At 43.8% G+C, this 20,053-nt stretch overlaps 1 protein-coding gene across 1 annotated transcript in view; it reads left to right on the top strand.

The window, feature by feature from the left end:
* VOPP1 (VOPP1 WW domain binding protein) overlaps positions 1 to 18,124 on the top strand; it is a gene marked incomplete at both ends in the record, with an annotated part of 65,856 nt that extends 47,732 nt beyond the window's left edge. Inside the window, 3 exons of the mRNA XM_079538021.1 lie at positions 9,806 to 9,883; positions 12,140 to 12,276; positions 17,943 to 18,124. Of these exons, the coding sequence (XP_079394147.1) occupies positions 9,806 to 9,883; positions 12,140 to 12,276; positions 17,943 to 18,124 (397 nt within the window). The remainder of the gene's footprint in view (positions 1 to 9,805; positions 9,884 to 12,139; positions 12,277 to 17,942) is intronic.
* Positions 18,125 to 20,053: the final 1,929 nt, after the last annotated feature.

Below are 20,053 nucleotides of genomic sequence, written 5' to 3'. Positions count from 1 at the left end.
CTCCTTTTCAACCCAGGCCATTCTGTGATTCTATGATTGTTTGATTCTATGAATATTAGCAAGCATCTGCAGTGTTCAGGAGCAGCCAGTTCTTTTTGTTATTTTGGAGAATGCAGATTGTATTGTTTTTGCTGTGGCTTTTGAAATAAATATATTGTGCATTTCCACTGATTTCTCTTCCTTTGCTGATTAATTTTTGTTGCATTTGTTACACGGTCATATTCATTTGGGTTTAGAAGTCCTCTTTGGTTGCTTGCTAGTTTATAACAATATTTTTATGTTACCAAGAATCTGAAAAGTGTTCCAGATAACAGTAGAATAGATGTCCTCCCTCATTGTTGCTCCAAGTGCTCAGGAAACAGCTCTTTTGTCAAAAGTATACAGGAGAACAGAGAAAACACCACAGTTTAGATATGGGGATGTTGCATTGTGGGAGTTAATTTCTGTGCTCCACATCCTGCTATGTTTACTGCTTTTAATTAAGTAAGCTTTTCTGATGATACACTCTGCTTTCCAATTGCAATTACAGTTGCAATAAAATGTCAGCAGGTGCGCTGTTAGGGCAGTAAGCCAGTTGTTGATTTATTCTTCCATTTGACTTGAAACCAGCATGGGAAGGAAGAAGGGACCACCTCTGCAGTTTTGTATGATTCCGGACACCTTGAATGGCTGGCAGAGTATGGAAACAGAGACCTGGATTTGGGCCAGGGTTATCATGTAAGAGTGAACATTTAGAGAAAGGACTTGTTTGCTTGTGTACATTCAACTCCAGAATGAAAGTACATGGCTTATGTACTGAGAGAAGACAGTAATTATCAGGCCATCTGTATATAAAGGCAATAAAGCCCCACCACCTTTATTCATTCCTGTGTAGTTTTAAACAGGTATAAAACATCACAGCTAGCTTCATTAGATCTGTGCCTTGCAGGAGTGTGTTCCTCACTTGAACTAAAGGGCTAGGATCCCTCAATGTTGATGGATCTGTTGATGTTGCAGTCATGAACATCATAATCACCCAGCTTCTGGATGCCTTGCCACACAGCTGAATTTTCTCTGATGTCTGTAGTCTGTGCAGCCCGGGGACAGTCAGACTACCAAACTGGCAACCAGCTCGCCTTAATAAGAATGGCTCTTGACAAAGGGAAAGGAGTTTTGTATCTCAGCTTTCACAGGCTGTCAAGCAGGTGACTTGCCCTGCTTAAGGTCTGAAGCTCTGATCTCTCAGAAGTGGGGGCTGAGCAGATGTAGGCAGTTTATTGTGAAGGAGGGAAAGGGAAAGGGAAAGGTCTCTTTTTGATATGCTTATCTAGGAGATGAGAACACTGAAACCAAGCTCTCCTCTGCTCATGGTGGAGCAGGAAATGCAGTCCTACTCTGCCTTACCTCCACAGTTGTGACTTACCATGAGTGAGCCTCAGCTTTTCCAGACATAGCCATTTGCCTTGAAATATTCATCAGAGCATGAACTTTTCCATGCTCCAGTTAAGAATCCTGGTGCAAGGTAATTTCTTCTGTCTTCCTGTTAGTGGGATGGGAAGGCTTATAGGTGATTTGAGCTCCAGTGAACTGCATCAAGGATCACTCAACCCTGAAGTCACCTTGATGCTTCTAAGCCTTTCTGCACAGGGAGACCTTGAATGAAAAGTGTGAAAGACTTGATGTACCTGACCAGAACAGATGAGTGCCCTACTACTTGTCATTAGTACCCATGTACTTTTCTGTATTTGGTCCTGTGGTGGCCTCATGGAGAAAAAGATTTTCTATACATAAGCATATTAAAGTTAGGCAGATAGCAAATTCTTGCACGCCCCCTGCCTGCTACCAGCAGGCTGCTTACAGTTTCCAAAAGCAGATAAGGAGTTAGATGCAGTAGGGATGCTTGACCATTGGGAGCACTTTGAGATACAAAGAACTAACGCTGTGTTTAATAGGGGGCTAGATTAATCAGAAGTCCATATTCCTCCTGGTATGAGGAATTTACACTTTCTTCTCCAGAAAAGTAAGAACTGATACAGTCATGATACAGTTTATCTATGTCTTCCTTTTTCTAGAGCCTTAAATCAGGCTGTTTCTCTGCTTTCTTCTGCTAAAGAGAGGCCTGCAGCCCATGTTATAAAAAGAAAAAAAGGCCATTTGAGGAGTTGTATATCAGTAGATAAAGCCCAAAACCACAGGAGGAACAGAGAAAATTTCAGGCTGGAACAACGGGAGACTTGCTACCTTTGCAGAGTGGCTTTCCACTTTGGGTCTGAGAAGAGTGAGCTGAGGATACAGTAAGCCACAGGGTAGAAGGTTTGTGGGATGGCTGGTGTGATAGGAACAGCTGAGAAATACTGCTCATTCGATCAGACAAGATTTTACCATACTCTCTGAGTTCCTGCATAAATACAGTGTTTATAAGCCCTTCACCTAAAGAATGAGAAATAATCCATTATACAGCTGTTGCCTGCTCGTATTTTTCGTATTTGTATGAAAGGCAGGGGTCAAGTATCTTGTCTTGTGAAAATTTTGTGTCAAAATCAAGTCTGAGCAAATAAGCAGTTCTGTCTCTGTTTCCACTCTGTGGAGAAAAAAAAAAAATTACCGAAAAGCCCCTTTCCTCCTTTTGGCCTTCTAGCCTTACATTGCCTGAAGTAATTAAAAGCTGGGTGATTTATGATGTACCTGACTAACTGTGCCTCTGCTGGTTACCAGGAGCAGCATTTTACTCTCAAGTATCAGGTGTTCTACCAAGGTCACAACTGCATTAATCTACGAAGCAGTATATATTTATGTAATTTATATATTTATGTAATTATAAGCCAAAATCAGACCCATATTTTACAAGGGACTGTTCTTGCATGCACTCAGAAATTAGCTTTGCTATGTATAAGAAAAGAAGAGAAACATAGGAGCGACTCACCCAAGCAAAACCAATGGCTGTCAGAGAGATAACCAGACTGTTACGCTTAGGTAGTGAGCCAGTGATTTTCAATCTACTTCAATTTCTGGGGCCCAAAATTTCATCAGGAGAGGTGCATACCTTTGCATAGCAAATGTAAGTAGTTGCAGTAGGTTTTCTTCTGTGATTTTCTGCGGTCTCCTTGAAATTCTTGATTCTCTAAAAATTAGTCACCCACATTAAGATGACCATTTAAAAGATCTCTCCTAGTCCAAGGTATCTTGTCTGTGGTGTGCATGTGCGTAAGCATGCTCAACATGGATGCCTTAGAGTGCTGAGCACCTGAAAGTGCGGGTAGCCATGATAGGGTTGTGTCCTTCCTGGAAATGAGGCCACATAAGCAGACATTGCAGAGACATGACCACCTCTAAGACTGAGGCTGGAAAGCAGATGTTGCCCATCACTTCGCTCCACCAGCCAGAGACATTGCATGTGCTGTAGTTCCTTAAGCATTTGAATGAATATCAATGGAGGGATGTGGCATTTGTGTTCTAACATCTTTCTGTTGAGAGATTAAACCACTCGCTGCTGAATAGTTGATTGGATAGCTGAGACACTTGGATTGGACTCGGTGTTTTCAGGAATGTACTCATGAACTTTCACATGGAGTGGGCTGCTATAGAAAAAATTGATTCCTCGAGATAACCTCTGCACCCTACTTGTAATGCTAAGCTCCTTCCTTAATGCTCCATTGCTCCTCATCTGGTGGTCTTTCCCATATCTTCAGTCAACCACATAGGTCTTTCCTTGTGTAGAAGTAGAGGCAGTGGCTTTGTTTTGAAAACTCCTTTTTTACTGAAAGATGGGAATGCATGCACAGAATTGCATCACAGAATTGCAGGGGTTAGAAGGGACCTCAAGAGGTCATCGAGTCTTCCCTCACCTCCCAAAGTAGATTCCCTGCAGCAGGTTGACAGGGAGGCATGCAGGTGGGTTTTAGGTATCTTCATAGAAGGAGCCCCCCACCTCTCTAGGCAACCTGTTCAGTGCTCTGTCACTCTGACGGTGTTTGTATGGAACTGGTTGTGTTCCTTTTTCTGCCTGTTGCCTCTTGTTCTGTTGTTACAATGAGACCCAATGATGCTTGCTGAGAACACAGAGCAGGGAAAAAAAAAGACAAAAAACCAACTTATTCAGGTGTAAGACTTTGTATTACATCCAGAATGGCATTCTCTCCCCTAGTATAACCACCTCAGGGCTCAGACCTGCCTCATTTTCTGCCCCACTCTACGAGACATAATAGTTATCCCATTCCCCTTTGAGTGCCCACAGAGCCTTTTACTGTAGCAGAAAACTTATTCCTACCGAGGAGGCCTTTAACGCGCTGATGCTGAAAAGCAGCAACACAGCCCTCCTCCCCCCAGCAAAATGGTGGAGCCAGCCTCCCAGCCCTAAATGAGTGATGGTGAAATAAACTTGATAGAAAAACAACTTCCCCTCTTTCAGTTTTTCTGTACACCTTCTGTTGATCCTCATTCCTTTTCCGTCAGGTCCAATTCTAATGTTTATGTCAGCATGGCCCTATTGAGCTCAGCGGTGTCACTCCTTAATCTTAGCACAACCAGGCCTCCAGGCTTCATCAGAATTGTGTTTGATTGTCACCTGGTGGTGTTAGCTTCCTTTGTTTTCCTGTCTGGTTTCCGTGCTTGATTTTTCTCAGTTCAGCATTACTGTATCCCGGCTGAGTTTCAAGACAGGCAGCTGAGTTTCAAGCAGACAAAAACAAAACAAAACAAAATGTATTTGTTCCTTGAACAAGCAAATGTATGCAGATTTCAGCTGTCCACCTCGATCTGTTAACAGTAGCAGACTGATCGGCTTTGTGGGCTCAGCCTTCAGTCTTCTTGCACGTGGCCCAGTCTCAGCAGTTCATCCTTTCCACTTGTGGTCTCCTTCTGGTGTTTGCTTATACCAGTGTTATGAGGCTTTCTTAGCTTCTTCTGATGCTACTAGCCATTTCCCCCAAATCTTTCATTTCTTAGTTTCAGTCTGTTGCTGCACAATCCATTGTGTAAACTTAATTCTTGCTACCAGCAAGGGGTCATAAATGAAGCAGCAATCATTTAACTTATCGCTGGCATACAGTCTTCTTTGGAATTACAATCAGGCTCGTGTATAGGACGCTAGTTAGAACCCACGCAATGTACTGCATCTAAAGGACTTTTGGTTGTTGTGGAGGTTTTGTGATTTTCTTTCCTGCTCACTTCCTCTGTCCCTGCATTCTGAGCCAGCTTTCTGCCCCTACATGTAGATTAATAATTTGTGTTTTGTTTTACTTTTCCAAAAGACATTGCTGGTCAGACATTTCAGTGTTAAATTAGGTTTTGGCACGTATGACACCAACAGTCTAGAGAGGAAAACCAAGAATGGTGCAACATGCATTTCAAAGGAATTATTTTTATGGGGAACATGCTGTCAGAACCACTGTGACCATACAGTGCACTGCAGACTGTAATCCTTTCTTACCTTTTTAACTTCTCTGGTTTTCAGCAAGTGCCAATCAGGGAATTGTTTTTAGATGCAGTTCTTTCCTGCAGCAACTCTGCTGGGAAGGAACTTGTTCATCTGTGTAGGAGCAGGTATAAATGGAAAAGAAATTCTGGACCGTTTCACTGAGTGGTTGTCATCTGAAGAACACATGTAAGTACAGGGCTTGTTTTAGGGGCTTAGGCCATACCTTCACATGAAAATTCATGCTTTGAAAATAAAAGCATTTGGCTTTGTGGTTTAAGTGCAAATCCATACAAAAAGATTGTTGCTGTGATCTATCGGAGTGAAACTTTGATTCCTGACACAGCAGATCTTTGATGTGCTGGCAATACCAGTAATTAGAGATGGAAATGCATTAATTTCACTCTTCTGAATTATGAATGAAGAAATGTACCTTCTAGCTCATCAATCACTGGCGGGGCCATTTTAAAAAGAGAGAATGTATGCTTTCCAAGTTTCAGGTTAGCACAGCAACTAGTGCCTCATCCTACATAATGGATTAAATGTTGATCAATGAGACAAGCATTGCCCTTGGGAAAGGAAGATGTCATAGATGTCATCATTTATATGTGAAAGAAGGAAACTGGCTTTAGCATAGTCTTCTGCCAGACCAGATTGATTCTAAAGCTCGTTCTTCAGGAACGCAGTTCTGTTGTAACTTGCGCGTTCAATTTAGGGAAGACAAAACCCAAAACACACAGCTGACAAGCAGCTCTTTTTTCTTTTTTTTCTTTTTTTTCTTTTTTTTTTTTTTTTTTTTTTAGGTAAAACTGCCTGAAAGTTTTAATCCCATACGTGAGGCAGACAGATGTTCCAGGGGGCTGAGTAGGGGGCTGTCGAGATTGCTGGGTGGAAGACACACCAGCACTGTGCAACGCCAGCTCTTCTCCGTTAGGAAGAGCCAATGCTCAAAGATAATAATTTTAAAAATATGCCTATCAATTCAATAAATATAGATGTGTCTGCTTCGTTGTCTTCTTCTGGGCTAGGGTCTTAATTCCTCTGGGATTTGCTGTCCGGTAGCAAAAGATAGAACATCAAGAGATTGATCATGCTTAAGTATGTATGTTGCTCTATTAATAAGCTGATTTTATTGTCTTCTTTTGCCTGCAAATAATAATGTCCTTTATAGGTAAGTTAATTTTGTTGTAATTTAGGATCAGTGTTGGTAGAGTCTGTGTTGTTTTTTTCATGGCACACTGAATCAAGAACAGAAGAAAAGCAGAGCTCTCAAGCAGTACCAGAACAGCAGTTACCAGCAAATGGCCATTTGTTCTTCAGTCTGCTTGGGCAGCCAGCACCCTGGGATCGTGATATCACACTTGATTCCAGACTCCTACATACATGTTTTCTTACCCAAGGTGGAAAAAAATCAAGCGTTTGTTTGATTTTATGAGTAAAAAGTGTTAGTTTTACTTGTGTCAGATTTCAAAGGGATTTCCCTCAAGTCATGATGATGGTTTAACTTCAGAGATCGACCCAGGAGGTGCAGTTTTCAGACTTGGCTCAGTCACCGTGCAAAGCTTATTGGCTATAGTAAGATGGAGTTTCTCTAAACATAGCTGCAGGGAGAGACTGTTCAATTTTTTTATCTCATTTTCAGCCATTTGGAAGTGCTGTCATCTTTGTAGGAGACAGAACTTCTTGACGGTCTGCTTGTTTGCCATTCAGTGGTCTTAGGAGCTTCATAAACATTCAGCAGTGGAGACTTTATGTGACTTTATGAGACTTATTGAGACTTTAAAAATGATGCTTACTTGTAACCTAGATACCTTAGAGTTAAAAAAAAAAAAAAAAAGTAAACAGTAAATTCAGGTGCTCTGCTGAATCATACAGAGAAAAAAAAAAATATTTTTTATTTTTTTTCTTTAATTTTGGTTATTGGAATGACCATAGTTACAGATTTTAAAATAGCCTTTTCCCATCTCTTCTTGCTCTAGAGAAAACAGATGCAAAGTAAGCAAGGTAAGGATCAGGGAGGAATGTGTGTAGTCAGCCTTGAGAGACTCTGGTTGGAGACTAATAAAGCCAGGTTCTTGAGGCTTGGTCTGGGAAATTATACTGGGGCTTTCAAGTTACACAGTGCAGCATCCACTTGCTCCCTGTCCCAGTTGCGTGCACCCTGCACATGGAGGCACAGCTACAGAATCTTCAGATCCTTCTGTTTTCTGGCCTCAGTTGCCTCAAGAAAGGTTGCAAGAAGGTACTCCCCTGGTGATGCAGGGAAACTCGCTCCCTGTCTCTCAAATCTGAGCACAAATTGCTCTTTTAAAATGCATAGCAACAAGAATTGGTGAGAAGTCTTTTTATTTACTAGCACACTTGGCCCACAGAATAGACCTCCAGCTCCTTCCTGCCGGATTTACAGCCTCCTATTTCCTTTCTGCTTTTCTGATGTATGCTGCATCAGCATGGCAATTTGGTGGGCAGCCTGGTTTTGTTAATGTATTTAAGACTGGTCTTGAAAGCTCCTCTTGGGTTGATCCACTTAGGGGGAAGCGTGGAGCAGTGCTTAATTTCTTGGCTCTGATAAGACCCAAGGTTAATGCTGACTTGCTAAGTCTTGCTGGTAGTTCTGTGATATTTCAGCTGCCGTTAGGATCAAGGCAAGCTTTAAAGAAGAGATGTTGGAGACTGGAGAGTTCAGATTCAGGAAAGTGGGTATTTTCTCTTCCGGCTTTGGCAGCTAGTTGTGCTCAGTTCCCAAATGGTGTGTCTGAGTACGCAAGCAGACCTTGGCAGGCCGATCAGAGTATCAGATCCTTAGGCTTATTACAAGAAATCCTGTCTGCTTGTCACTGGAAGAGCGCACACTTCTTTCCCTTGCAAAATGGTGACTGTGTGTTCATAGTGCATCTTCTCCTGCCCGCACTGCAGGCTGAAGCCTGTGTAACTTGATGAATATTGTGAGTGGAGGCACATTAATTGAGCATGCAAACATGTAATTATCCATACAATTAGCCAATTGATTTCTTCTTTTTTCAGCTTTGCTTACAAATATGGGAGCACAATTATTTAGTTGAGCAACTTATCTGAAGCCAGAAACTTAATTAACATACAAAACATACAGAAGTAAACGCTGTTAAAAAGATAGATCTACTTGTGGTACCCACCTCTTTCCTTTTGGTGTGTGATTTGCTAAATCTGAATATTTTCACCTAAGACTGTCACATGGTTTCTGCCTCACCTCTGTCCTTTATACTGCTGCATATGTGGCATGTTTCCTTGTAGAAATGGCACTTTCTGTAGAAATTGTTCAGAGGTTGCAATTAACCCATGTGCTGGCTTTGGTTGGGAAGAAGCTGTACCTTGTGCTTGCTATCAGATCAGTGCTACAATGTTTTTAAAGCTGTTCCATTCCCATGAAATGGGGAATGCCTACTAGCCTTGTAGGAAAGCCTACTGAAGTAATGGGGTACTGAAGTAATGCTGACAGTTGCTGTGTGCTGCAACTTCTGGAAAGTAACAATGGCCTTTAAAATTGTCTGTAATGGTGCACTTGAAGTTTTACTGCACTTGGAGTTTTCTGTGCTGGGAAGCTGCCACTTTGTGGAGAATGAGCGATCTGGCAGTTTTTACATTGCAACTCTTGTCTTTTGCAGTGAACAAAACCCAAAATTGTTCATGCTTGATGTCTGCAGCACTTATCCTTGTAGTTTGTCCTGTTACGTGTCATTAAATGCTAAATTCAGTTGTTTTGAGTTGGCTTTAAAAGAAGCGTGTGGAAAGGCAGTTTCAATAACCGGCAGTTTCAGTAAGGTACAAAGCTTCTGAATTGTGGCCATAGTTGTCTACATGTGAATCCCAACCTTCATCCAGCTGGCCAAACATAGTTTGCTGCTACTCAGTTCAGTTTGACCTTGTTCCCAGTGGTAGCTCCGAGATCTGACACAGGTTGACAGACTCAGCAAGTGAGCGTATGAGAATAGAGATGTGAGGAGCACGGTATAGGTTTAAGTGCAAAGTGATAGCTGACTCTGATTCTTTCTTGTTCTGCAACTTCCTAGACCAGCAGCAGCTCCGGGGACATCGTCAGGGTGCAGTTTGTGTGTGTCAGAGTAGATCAGGCTGGGGCTGGCTCCTTCACAGCCCTAAATAGACAGCGGTGCCTGACATAGGGCCAGCAGGGACAGCTGTGCCAGCAGGCAGAAGCTGCAGATTTTGCCTCCTAGGCTCAGAGCAGGGTTGTAAATAAAGCCTCTGGGGCTGGGCAAGCAGCATCTGTGTTGTAGACTGCTGTGCAAGTTTAGGCTCTGTAGTGTCAATTTAAAACAACTGAATTTGCTGGAAATGTTGAGTTTATATTCCCTTCCCTACTCTGATGCTGTTTATTCTACTGTGAACAACAACCACCTTCTCTCTATTCCTGTGCAGATGTCGCTCCTATGAGGACTGCTGTGGTTCAAGATGCTGTGTAAGAGCCCTCTCTATCCAGCGACTATGGTATTTTTGGTAGGCCGCAACTAAATTCCGGATTGTAATGTTTCCAGTGTCCTGTTCTTGTCTTGCTTGTAGGATCAGAATCAGGGTATCGCCAGCCCTAGTGATGTAGAGTAAAAAAGATACAAGTGTGCAGTAATGTGCACGCATAAATGAAAGGGCTCCTTTTTTTCAGTTATAATCAGTTATATCATGATTTTGTAATACCTTAAGCAGTAAAAAATAAATTTTTCTGATGAGTAGAGGAAACACTGGAAAAGGAGGATACTTGTTTCAGGTTGGCTGTTCGCATTTCTGCATCCCGTTGGTCTACACAGCCAGTGGTCTCACATTTATCCTTACACCCGTCCCAGCTACTTCCAGATGGCAGCATTTGTCCATTTTTGTTGGGCACTAAATTTAATTTTTTTTTAAAGAAGATTGCATAAGGAGAGTTGTACATTCATACAGGGTTTAAGACAGTCTCCGTGCTTCATGTCTTGAACATGTCATGACAGTTCTCTGTATTGAGGCTTCAGTTAAAATGAGAATGTCACTGGAGGTGACAAGGGAGAAGAAGGCAGAAAAGTTTAAGCTTGTGAAACCAGCAGCTCAGTAATGTGGATAAACCTTAAACTAATAACTTCTATATGCATAACAAAAAAATAAGGTAAATTCTTTTAGAAAGGAACTTTTTAAAGCGCTTGAATAAAACCTTCCCATTACAGTAGAGAGGAAGCAAAAGATCTCCTAGAAAACCTGATTTTAGGCATTTTTTTATGTAGAATTTGAAGACTGCTTTAAAAAAATCCTTAAAAATTGAAATGAGTAACTACTGAAAAACAGGAGCCTTATATAATATAGAGATCTTCGAAAGCTGGCAGTGGGATTTCAGAGTACAATCCTTATGGATATAACTGAGGAGTTCTGCATCTGCATCCGTAGAGTAAAATTGTGAATTCGCTTTCCTATTCAGAACAAATCCTTTGCAGGAACACTGCCAAAAAGAAATGTATTAATTTTGGCTCAGGGAAATAGTTCCTCATTCTGCTCTTGTGTCCACTGCAGAAAGAAGAACAAAATTTGATCCTGTTATAAAATGTATCTTAGTGTTGTACAGCGCCGTGTTTCCTCTCAGGCACCTGGGAGTGCTCTGGAGGAGATAAGCATGGTGTGTAGGCTTGCCTCTGGCCAATTTAAGGAGGAAGAAAGAATAATAAAATCCATTTCTTGCATCCAGCCCTTCCAAAAGTGCACAGTTATCATAGCCTCCCTAGCTTCAAGGCCACAGTCACTATGATGTCTGATAAGTACTCAGATTCAGAAAAAGTCTCTGTTCAAAGACAAAGATCTCCTGATGCAGGGCATCTGAGCTGGGCAATCATCAGGAGGGGTTAATCAGGTTGGAAAAGAAGCAGACAAGAACAGAAGCAAAATGATGGCCTTTTCCTTAAAAATATATATCTTGGCTAGGAAGTACAAAGCAAAATATGACATGGCTGTGATTCTGTCATTTTCACAGTTGAATGCTTCTGCTTGAGCTTGAGTGTTAGCTGCCATATTTTCCATGGGAGTCAAAATTACAGTTTTACTTATTTAAGAGCATAGAATCATAGAATCCTTAGAGTTGGAAGGGACTCTTAAAGGTAATCTAATCCTGCTCTCCTGCAGTGAACAGGGACATCTACAACTGGATCAGGCCACTCAGAGCATCTTCCAGCCTGGCCTTGGATGTCTCCAGGGATGGGGCATCCACCACATTTCTGGGCAGCCTGTTTCAGTGCCACACTTACACCTAAGTCTAACACACTCTTCTTTTATGGGCAGAATTAGCGTTCCTCTTTGTACAGCCAGTCCCCCTAAAATCTGCTGACTAGCTTAGATGCTCTAAGAGCTAGACTTGGGTCTAGGGTATGCAGCTTGAAACTGTATGGGCCTAGCATTTCAGTTTCAGAATCCACTGTCATAAGTCAGATAAGAATCTGAACTTTCCAAAAGTTCAAGGCACTTCAGTTTCGTATTTGTGTTTTATATGCCAGAAAATATTCAACAATAATACAAATCACAAGAAATGTCCACAGTATGTACATAAGCAACTCAAGTTATAGCTATCTCAAATGACATAGACAACCCATCCAACCTTAATGATTCTGTGATTCTGTGATTTAAGAAACCCTGATAAAAGTCATAGATTGTTGGCTGATAGACGGTACTCTGTTGTTGAACAGTCTCAGTTTGAGAGCTCCCTGAATGCAGGTGGGTTTTGATCTCCTTCTTCTCCTTGCCTAGGTTCCTTTTGATGATGGGAGTTTTGTTCTGTTGTGGAGCTGGTTTCTTTATCCGAAGACGGATGTACCCTCCTCCACTTGTAGAAGAACCTACTTTTAATGTGTCTTACACCAGACAACCAGTCAACACTGCATCAGGTCAGAAAACGTTCATCAAACAAATTTCACTAATTTCTTACATTTGCCAAGGTATTGAAAAAGCGTGTTTTTGGGGGGAGAGTGTTTGTATTTGAGAACTGGGGGATTTTGAATAGGAATTGCCCTGCACTGACCCACTCAGTCACCTTCTGTGATGAGTGAAGTTCTGCCTTCCAAATGGTACCGTACAGCAGCAGTGCACAACAGTATGTATGAGACCCAGAATAGCAGGACTTCTGTTGTGGTTCCTAGTATCTTCACAGTAGTGTCCCCGTAAATGGAAGGAGGATAGTGAATGCTCACGTTGCAGTGTAGATGAAATGATGAATACCCAAAATCAACAGTAATATCTCCTCCATGTGAGGAATTTGGAAAAAAGAGCTCTAAGTATCATTAAATATAGTTGGTGAAATTTGACAGAGGGGAAGGAAAGCCAAACACTGTTCTTCCATTTGTCTTCCATATTCTGTGCTGTTTTTTCTGAGATATAGTTGCCCTTCAGCCTTTGTTAGTCTGATTGCTGGTCCATCATGGCTGCGAGCATCAGGAGGATCCACAAAGTGACAATTCCTCTGGCAATACTGTTTTAAGTTTCTTATTTCTTAGACTTAGGCTGTTAGAGTCCCACTTGGGAGAATCCTGCAAAATAAGACTCACCTGTAAGGAGATGTTGGCACCTTGGGGGAGCACTTAAAATCCATCTGTCTCTAGTTGAAATACGTGAGGCATTGGGATCATATCTGAGTGGGCAATTGGGTATTTGTCTCTTCCCCATCCCAGGAAGGCCAAAATGAGATGCTTATCACCACGCTGCTGATGGCACACGCCTCTGCTAGTGCTCATCCATGAAAACACACATAGGCAGGCAAAGTTGGTATACTGACATTTCTCCCCCTGGGCTGTCATTTCGTCACAAGACAGGTTAAAGAGTGCTGAAGCCAGAGGGTAACTACCTTTTCTGACAAGTTTTTAGGAACTGGTGATTTGTTCTAGTTTTACACTGCCTTGGAAGTGTAAGTAAAAGGCAATATTTTTCTTTGAAGAGGAGATCCCTCTGAAAATGTGGTGCTTCAGACTTCTCTTTAAAGAATTGTTTTCTAAACCATTGTATCTCCATGCCATACTAGACAACCTCAACAGAAAACTATCGTAAAAGCCATTCCAGTGAGCCGTGACAAGCATGGTACAGAGACTGGAGCATTCAGGCTCTTTCCTCCAGCATGCCTGCAGTTGGACACCTGCATGCAGAGTACAGACTTTGGAATGCTGTTTATAGCATGCTCTTTTCTTAAGAGCGCATTCTTAAGCATGTGCTCATAGACATGCATTTCTCCCTCTCTGTCACAGCTCTAAGTGAATAAAAATGTTACAGACACAAACTAAGACTCCACTCACTCTTTTATATATAAAAAAATCCCAAGTTGTTTTTTTTTTTTTTTTTTTTTCCTTAATCCTAAGGATCCTACAGCATCCATTCAGCTTTTTTTTCTCATTTCACACATTTCTCCATACAGTGAGAGTTTTCAGCAGTGGAAGGATGGGAGAGAGCTGAACTAACTGGAGGATATTCCTAAGCCTGAAAAATAGCTCCAAGATTAAAGTAAACAAGGAGTGTCATTGGCTGGTTTGGTGAATTGGTGAAGCAGATTTAATTTCAGGACATCATTTTAGTTTTTCGTAACACCTCGCAGAATATAATTTGTGGACAAGTATAAAATAAGCACAATATAACACTTAGGTAAACTGCATGCTCCATCTATTTCCAAGCTGTTATTACTGCTGAACTGTTATTACTGGCATCTGAGCTGAGCCTACCAATTTTTCTTCTACTTGTTTAGCTGAAATTTTATCAGTCTCACAGCAATCCTGGATGTTTTCCACATTCATGGAATCACAGAATGGTTTGATTTGGAAGGGACCTCACACCCACTTCCAGCCCCTTTAGGGCTGTCAGCCACTAGTTTAAGTTGTCCAAGATCTGATCCAACCTGGCCTTGAACACCTTCAAGGATGGGGCATCCACAGCTTCTCTGGGCAACCTGTCCCAGTGCCTTACCACCCTCTGCCTTACCCCTTCCTTCTGACATCAAACTTAAATTTCCCTTCTTTTAACTTAAAAACATTTAATCTGTGCTGAGCAATCTTGTCCCACTTTGTTAGCCAGCAATAATTGATTTCAACTTAGATTTTTGCTTTGTTTACAGAATCACAGAATGGCCTGGGTTGGAAGGGGCCTCAAGGATCACGAATCTCCAACCCCTTGCCATAGGCAGGGCCACCAACCTCCACATTTCATAGCAGCCCAGGCTGCCCAGAGCCCCATCCAACCTGGCCTTGAACACCTCCAGGGATGGACAGGGCATCCACAGCCTCTCTGGGCAGCTGTTCCAGCACCTCACCACTCTCTCTGTGAAGAACTTCTCCCTGATATCCAACCTAAATCTTCCCTCCCTCAACTTAAAACCATTTTCCCTCGTCCTGCTGTTATCTACCCTTTCCAAGAGTTGACTGCCCTCCTGTTTGTAGGCTCCCTTTAGGGACTGAAGGCTGCAATGAGGTCACCCCTCAGCCTTCTCTTCTCCAGGTTGAACAAGCCCAGCTCCCTCAGCCTGTTCTCGTAGGGGAGGTGCTCCAGCACCCTGATCATCTCTGTGGCTCCTCTGGACCCTCTCCAACAGCTCCCTGTCTTTCTTGTTCTGGGGGCTCCAGGCCTGGACACAGCACTGCAGATGGGGCCTCACAAGGCAGAGCAGAGGGGGACGATCACCTCCCTGTGCGTGCTGCCACTCCTCTTCTGATGGAGCCCAGGATCCCATTTGCTTTCTGAGCTGCAATGCACACTGCTGGCTCATGTTAAGCTTTTCATCCATCAAGACCCCCAGGTCCTTCTCTGCAGGGCTGCTCTCAAGGACCGCTCCTTCCAGTCTGTATGGATGCCTGGGATTCCTCCAGCCCAAATGCAAAACTCTGTACTTTGCTGTGCTGAACCTTATCAGGTTCACCCTGCCCACCTTTCCAGCCTGTCGAGGTCTCTCTGAATGGCATCCCTTCCTTCCATTCAGCTTGGTGTTGTCAGCAAATTGCTGAGGGTGCACTCAATTCCACCATCGCTGTCACTGATGAAGATGTTGAAGAGCACCGGTCCCAAGACAGAGCCCTGGGGGACGCTGCTCGTTACCGGCCTCCACCTGGACACTGATGACCACCCTCTGTCTGCAGCCTTTTATCCAATTCCTTATCCATCAGGTCGTCCACCCATCAAATCCACATCCCTCCAATTTGGAGATAAGGATGTGGTGAGGGACCATGTCAAAGGCCTTGCTCAAGTCCAGCTAAATGACATCGGTTGCCTTTCCCTTGTCCACCAATGCTGTCACTCCGTCACAGCAGGCCACCAGATTGGTCAAGCATGACCTTCCCCTGGTGAAGCCGTGCTGGCTATCTTGGATCACAGCTTGGATCACAGCTCAGTCCTCATGCGATCAAGCATGTCATCCAGGAGGATCTGTTCCATGATCTTCCTAGGCACAGAGGTGAGACTCACAAGCCTGTAGTTCCCCGGGTCCTCCTTGCTCCATTTCTTGTAAATGGGAGTGACGTGACCCTTCCTGCAGTCATCCAGGTGACAGCTGCGACTTTTCAGATATGATGGAGAGCGGCTCAGGAAACACCTCAGCCAGCTCCTTCAGAGCCCTGGGATGCAGCCATCCGGCCCATAGACTTGTACACATTCAGTCTCATCAGGGGGTCTCGGACTTCCTCTGCCCTCACAGTGGGGAGGGATTTACCACCCTGGTCCCCACCTGGAGGTTTCGGGATGCAGGGCTCAGGGACGTGAGAAATACTGTAATCCTGGCCACCAGTGAAGACTGAAGCAAAGAACTCATTCAGTACAGTTTACTCTGTGGCCATATTCCTCCTTAAAGGGAAATGCTGTTTGAGATGTATTCTGATGTACAGGAATCATAGAATCATAGAATCATAGAATCACTAAGGTTGGAAAAGACCTAGAAGATCACCCAGTCCAACCGTTCACCTATTCCCAATAGCTCCTACTAAACCATGTCCCTCAACGCAACATCCAGTCTTTCCTTGAACACCCCCAGGGTCGGTGATTCCACCACCTCCCTGGGCAGTCCATTCCAGTGCCTGACCACCCTTTCTGAAAAGTAATACTTCCTCATGTCCAGCCTGAATTTCCCCTGGCGTAGCTTGAAACCATTCCCCCTGGTCCTATCACTAATGACACGAGAGAAGAGGCCGACCCCCAGCTCACTACAACCTCCCTTCAGGAAGTTATAGAGAGCAATAAGGTCTCCCCTGAGCCTCCTCTTCTCCAGGCTGAACGTTCCCAGCTCCTTCAGCCTCTCCTCATATGGCCTGTGCTCCAGACCCCTCACCAGCTTCGTTGCCCTTCTTTGAACACGCTCCAGGGCCTCAATATCTTTCTTGCAGTGAGGGGCCCAAAACTGGACACAGTACTCGAGGTGCGGCCTGACGAGTGCTGAATATAGGGGAACAATCACCTCTCTGCTCCTGCTTGCAACACTGTTTCTGATGCAAGCCAGGATGCCATTGGCCTTCTTGGCCACCTGGGCACACTGTCGGCTCATGTTCAGCCGAGCATCAATCAATACCCCCAGGTCCATTTTCTCTACGCAGTCCTCCAGCCACACTGCCCCAAGCCTGTAGCGTCGCCTGGGGTTGTTGTGGCCGAAGTGCAGGACCCGGCATTTGGCCTTGTTGAAACTCATCCCATTGGCTCCAGCCCAGCTCTCCAGCCTGTCCAGATCCCTCTGTAGGGCGTCGCTACCCCCAGGCAGATCCACGCTTCCAGCCAATTTGGTGTCATCTGCGAATTTACTGAGGGTGCACTCGATGCCCTCATCGAGGTCATCTATAAAGATATTGAAGAGGACAGGCCCCAGCACCGACCCCTGCGGAACACCACTCACGACCGGTCGCCAGCTGGATTTGACTCCATTCACCACCACTCTCTGCGCCCGGCCCTCCAGCCAGCTCCTTACCCAGCCAAGAGTGTACCCATCCAAGCCTCTGACTGCCAGCTTCTGCAGGAGAATGCTGTGGGAGACAGTGTCAAAGGCTTTGCTGAAGTCTAGGTAGACCACATCAACAGCCTTTCCTTCATCCACCAGATGGGTCACTAGATCATAGAAGGAGATCAGGTTGGTCAAACAGGACCTGCCCTTCATGAACCCATGCTGGCTAGGCCTGATCCCCCGAACATACAGTATGCTACAGAACACTCTGTGATGTCCTTTTTGTCTGAGAAGACTTTCCACCTCAGTCAGGAGCTGCAGTCCATCTGGGATCTCAAGCCTCTCCTTTCTGTATTGCAACAGTTCTTCTGTCTGGAGAGCAGAGCAGGGCTCCGTTTCAACTGGTATTTGGTTGTGACATTAGTGCCCTTTGTTTCGCTAAGTTATTTCTACAGCATGCAAAACTGAAACGTTTTGGTGAAATCTCAGTAAGTGAAGGTAGTCCTGCACTGGGATGGGAGGAATGTAGTTTCCTATCCTCACTCCTATGAACATGTGGAGAAGACTTCTCTGAGTGTGCAGAGCACAGGCACACTTTCTTCAGCCCTGTAGGAATGTGGCTTCTACCAGCTGCTGTTGTTGATGCCTTTTCTCTTGTTATTTCAGGGTCACAGCAACCTGGAGTGCCATATTACACAGACCCAGGCGGACCTGTGATGAATCCCATGGCGATGGCTTTCCATGTCCAGCCCAATTCCCCCCAAGGAAACCCGGTTTACCCTCCTCCACCTTCCTACTGCAACACACCACCTCCTCCGTATGAGCAGGTGGTGAAATCCTCCACATGAGGACTCTGTGGCTCTGACCTGACTCTGGGAGAAGAAGGTGCCATTGCAAAACAACCAGGATGGTGGGCATCTGCCCCTTTGAACATTTGCTAGCTTTCCATGTCCTCTCTCTATCTTGCACCTTTCCTCATTAAATTTCCTTGCAAAGGGGTGATTTTTTTGCAGTAGAAGTGGATTTTTTCTTTGTCTTTAAAATGAAATAAGTTGTCTTTGTAATGCTTTTAATGGAAATCTATATTTAAAACCTGTATGTCTTTCTCTTTATTTATTGTTTGTTTGACCCACAGTTGCAATTACATTGTGGCAGACAACTGGTAGCAGTTCCTTGTGCCACCCCAGATTGATGTGCATTCTCCTAAAATGGAGGAAATGTCTTCACTTAGGGAAAATTACAGAGAAAGAGGGTAAAAATAGAAAAGGTCTTTTACCAGAAATGGTAGCCCTATCTTTTTTGCTTACGGTTTTCTTGTAAAACTCAGTTCTGACGCACACCACAGAGGCTCTGTGATAGAAGTCACTGAGTGGCTGGGACACCGATGTTCGCTGGGTCATGGAAGAAACTTTGCCAAGTGCCCCTAGGAATGGGGATTCAGTGCTTTAAATGGTGCACTTGAAAGTGGAGGACCGTGAGCTGAGTGTTTCTTGGCCAGAAGCTGGACTCTGCCTATGTGAGCTTCATCCTGACTACGCTTGTTTTGCCAGCAGTGAGATTGAATGAAACGGATGATGACCTAAATATCAGTGGTGAGAGGCAAGTGCTATAATCTCAGAATGACTTGTGCTCGTGCCTCTAGACTAAATGGTTAGAAATACTGAAATACATAGAGTTTTCTTCATTAAATTAGAGAGCAGCTACACTAAGAGGGAGTGGGAGCACATTTCCAAGTTTGCTCCCTTTGAAATTGATGGTAATTTTGTCACTGATAAATAATACTTTTGATTACGGTCTTGCTGCTGCCACAAAGAGTACAAAGTAGAGCTGTTGCCTCTGGGTGACACATCTGTGAAATGTTCTCCTCTCTAGGACAAATAGATAACTCTTTGGAACTTGTGCTTAAGAAGTTCCTTAATCTGATGTGCAAAAAAAAAAAAAAAGTGTGAGGAAAAAAGAAAAGAGATGTCCTCTAAATTTGGTCGAGGTCTTGTCACCAGTATGAAAGTATTCAAGTATTCACATTTTTCAAAGCTGGGTTGGTGGACTGGAGGATGGGCTTTCTTGGTATTTCTACAGTCTCAGGCTTTTATTGCTTGTAAAACTTGGACAGGTTTTCTTTTTTTTTTTTTTTTTTTTTTTCCATAGAATCACAAAATGGTTTGAATTGGAAGGGAGCTTAAAGACAACCCACTTCCAACCTCTCTGCTGCGGGCAGGGTTGCCAGCCACTAGATTAGGTTGCCCAAGATCTGATCCAACCTGGCCTTGAACCTCCAGGGATGGTGTACTCACAACATCTCCAGGCAACCTGTTCTAGTGCCTCACCACCCTCCGAGTAAAAAACTTCTTCCTAACATCAAACCTAAATTTCCCCTCTTTTAGTTCAAAACCACTTGTCCAGTCACAATGGCTCATGTAAAAAGTCAATCTCTCTCCCTCCTGTATATAAGCTCCCTTTCGTTACTGGAAGGCTGCAGTGAGATCTCTCCAGAGCCTTCTCCAGACTGAACAAACCGAGCTCCCTCAGCCTTTCTTCGTAGGAGAGGATTCTTTGTAGGAGATGCAGATATGGTTTAGTAGCTTGTGGTAATAATGGTGATGGGAGGACACTTGGACTAGGTGATCTTGTAGGTCCTTTCCAACCTTGTGATTCTATGATTCTGTGATTTTATTAAAGTAAGTTTAGATGGTGCTGTACCTCTGATCATCTTCTTCGCTCTTTACTGAGGCGTTTGTTTGAAGTTCTTTTTGTTAATGAGTGGAGTTAAAATTGTG

This window comes from Tetrao urogallus, assembly GCF_951394365.1.
Source record: "Tetrao urogallus genome assembly, chromosome: 7".
Taxonomy (NCBI): domain Eukaryota; kingdom Metazoa; phylum Chordata; class Aves; order Galliformes; family Phasianidae; genus Tetrao; species Tetrao urogallus.
The sequence above is the reverse complement of the archived record's forward strand: the minus strand, read 5'-3'. Positions and strand labels throughout refer to the sequence as shown.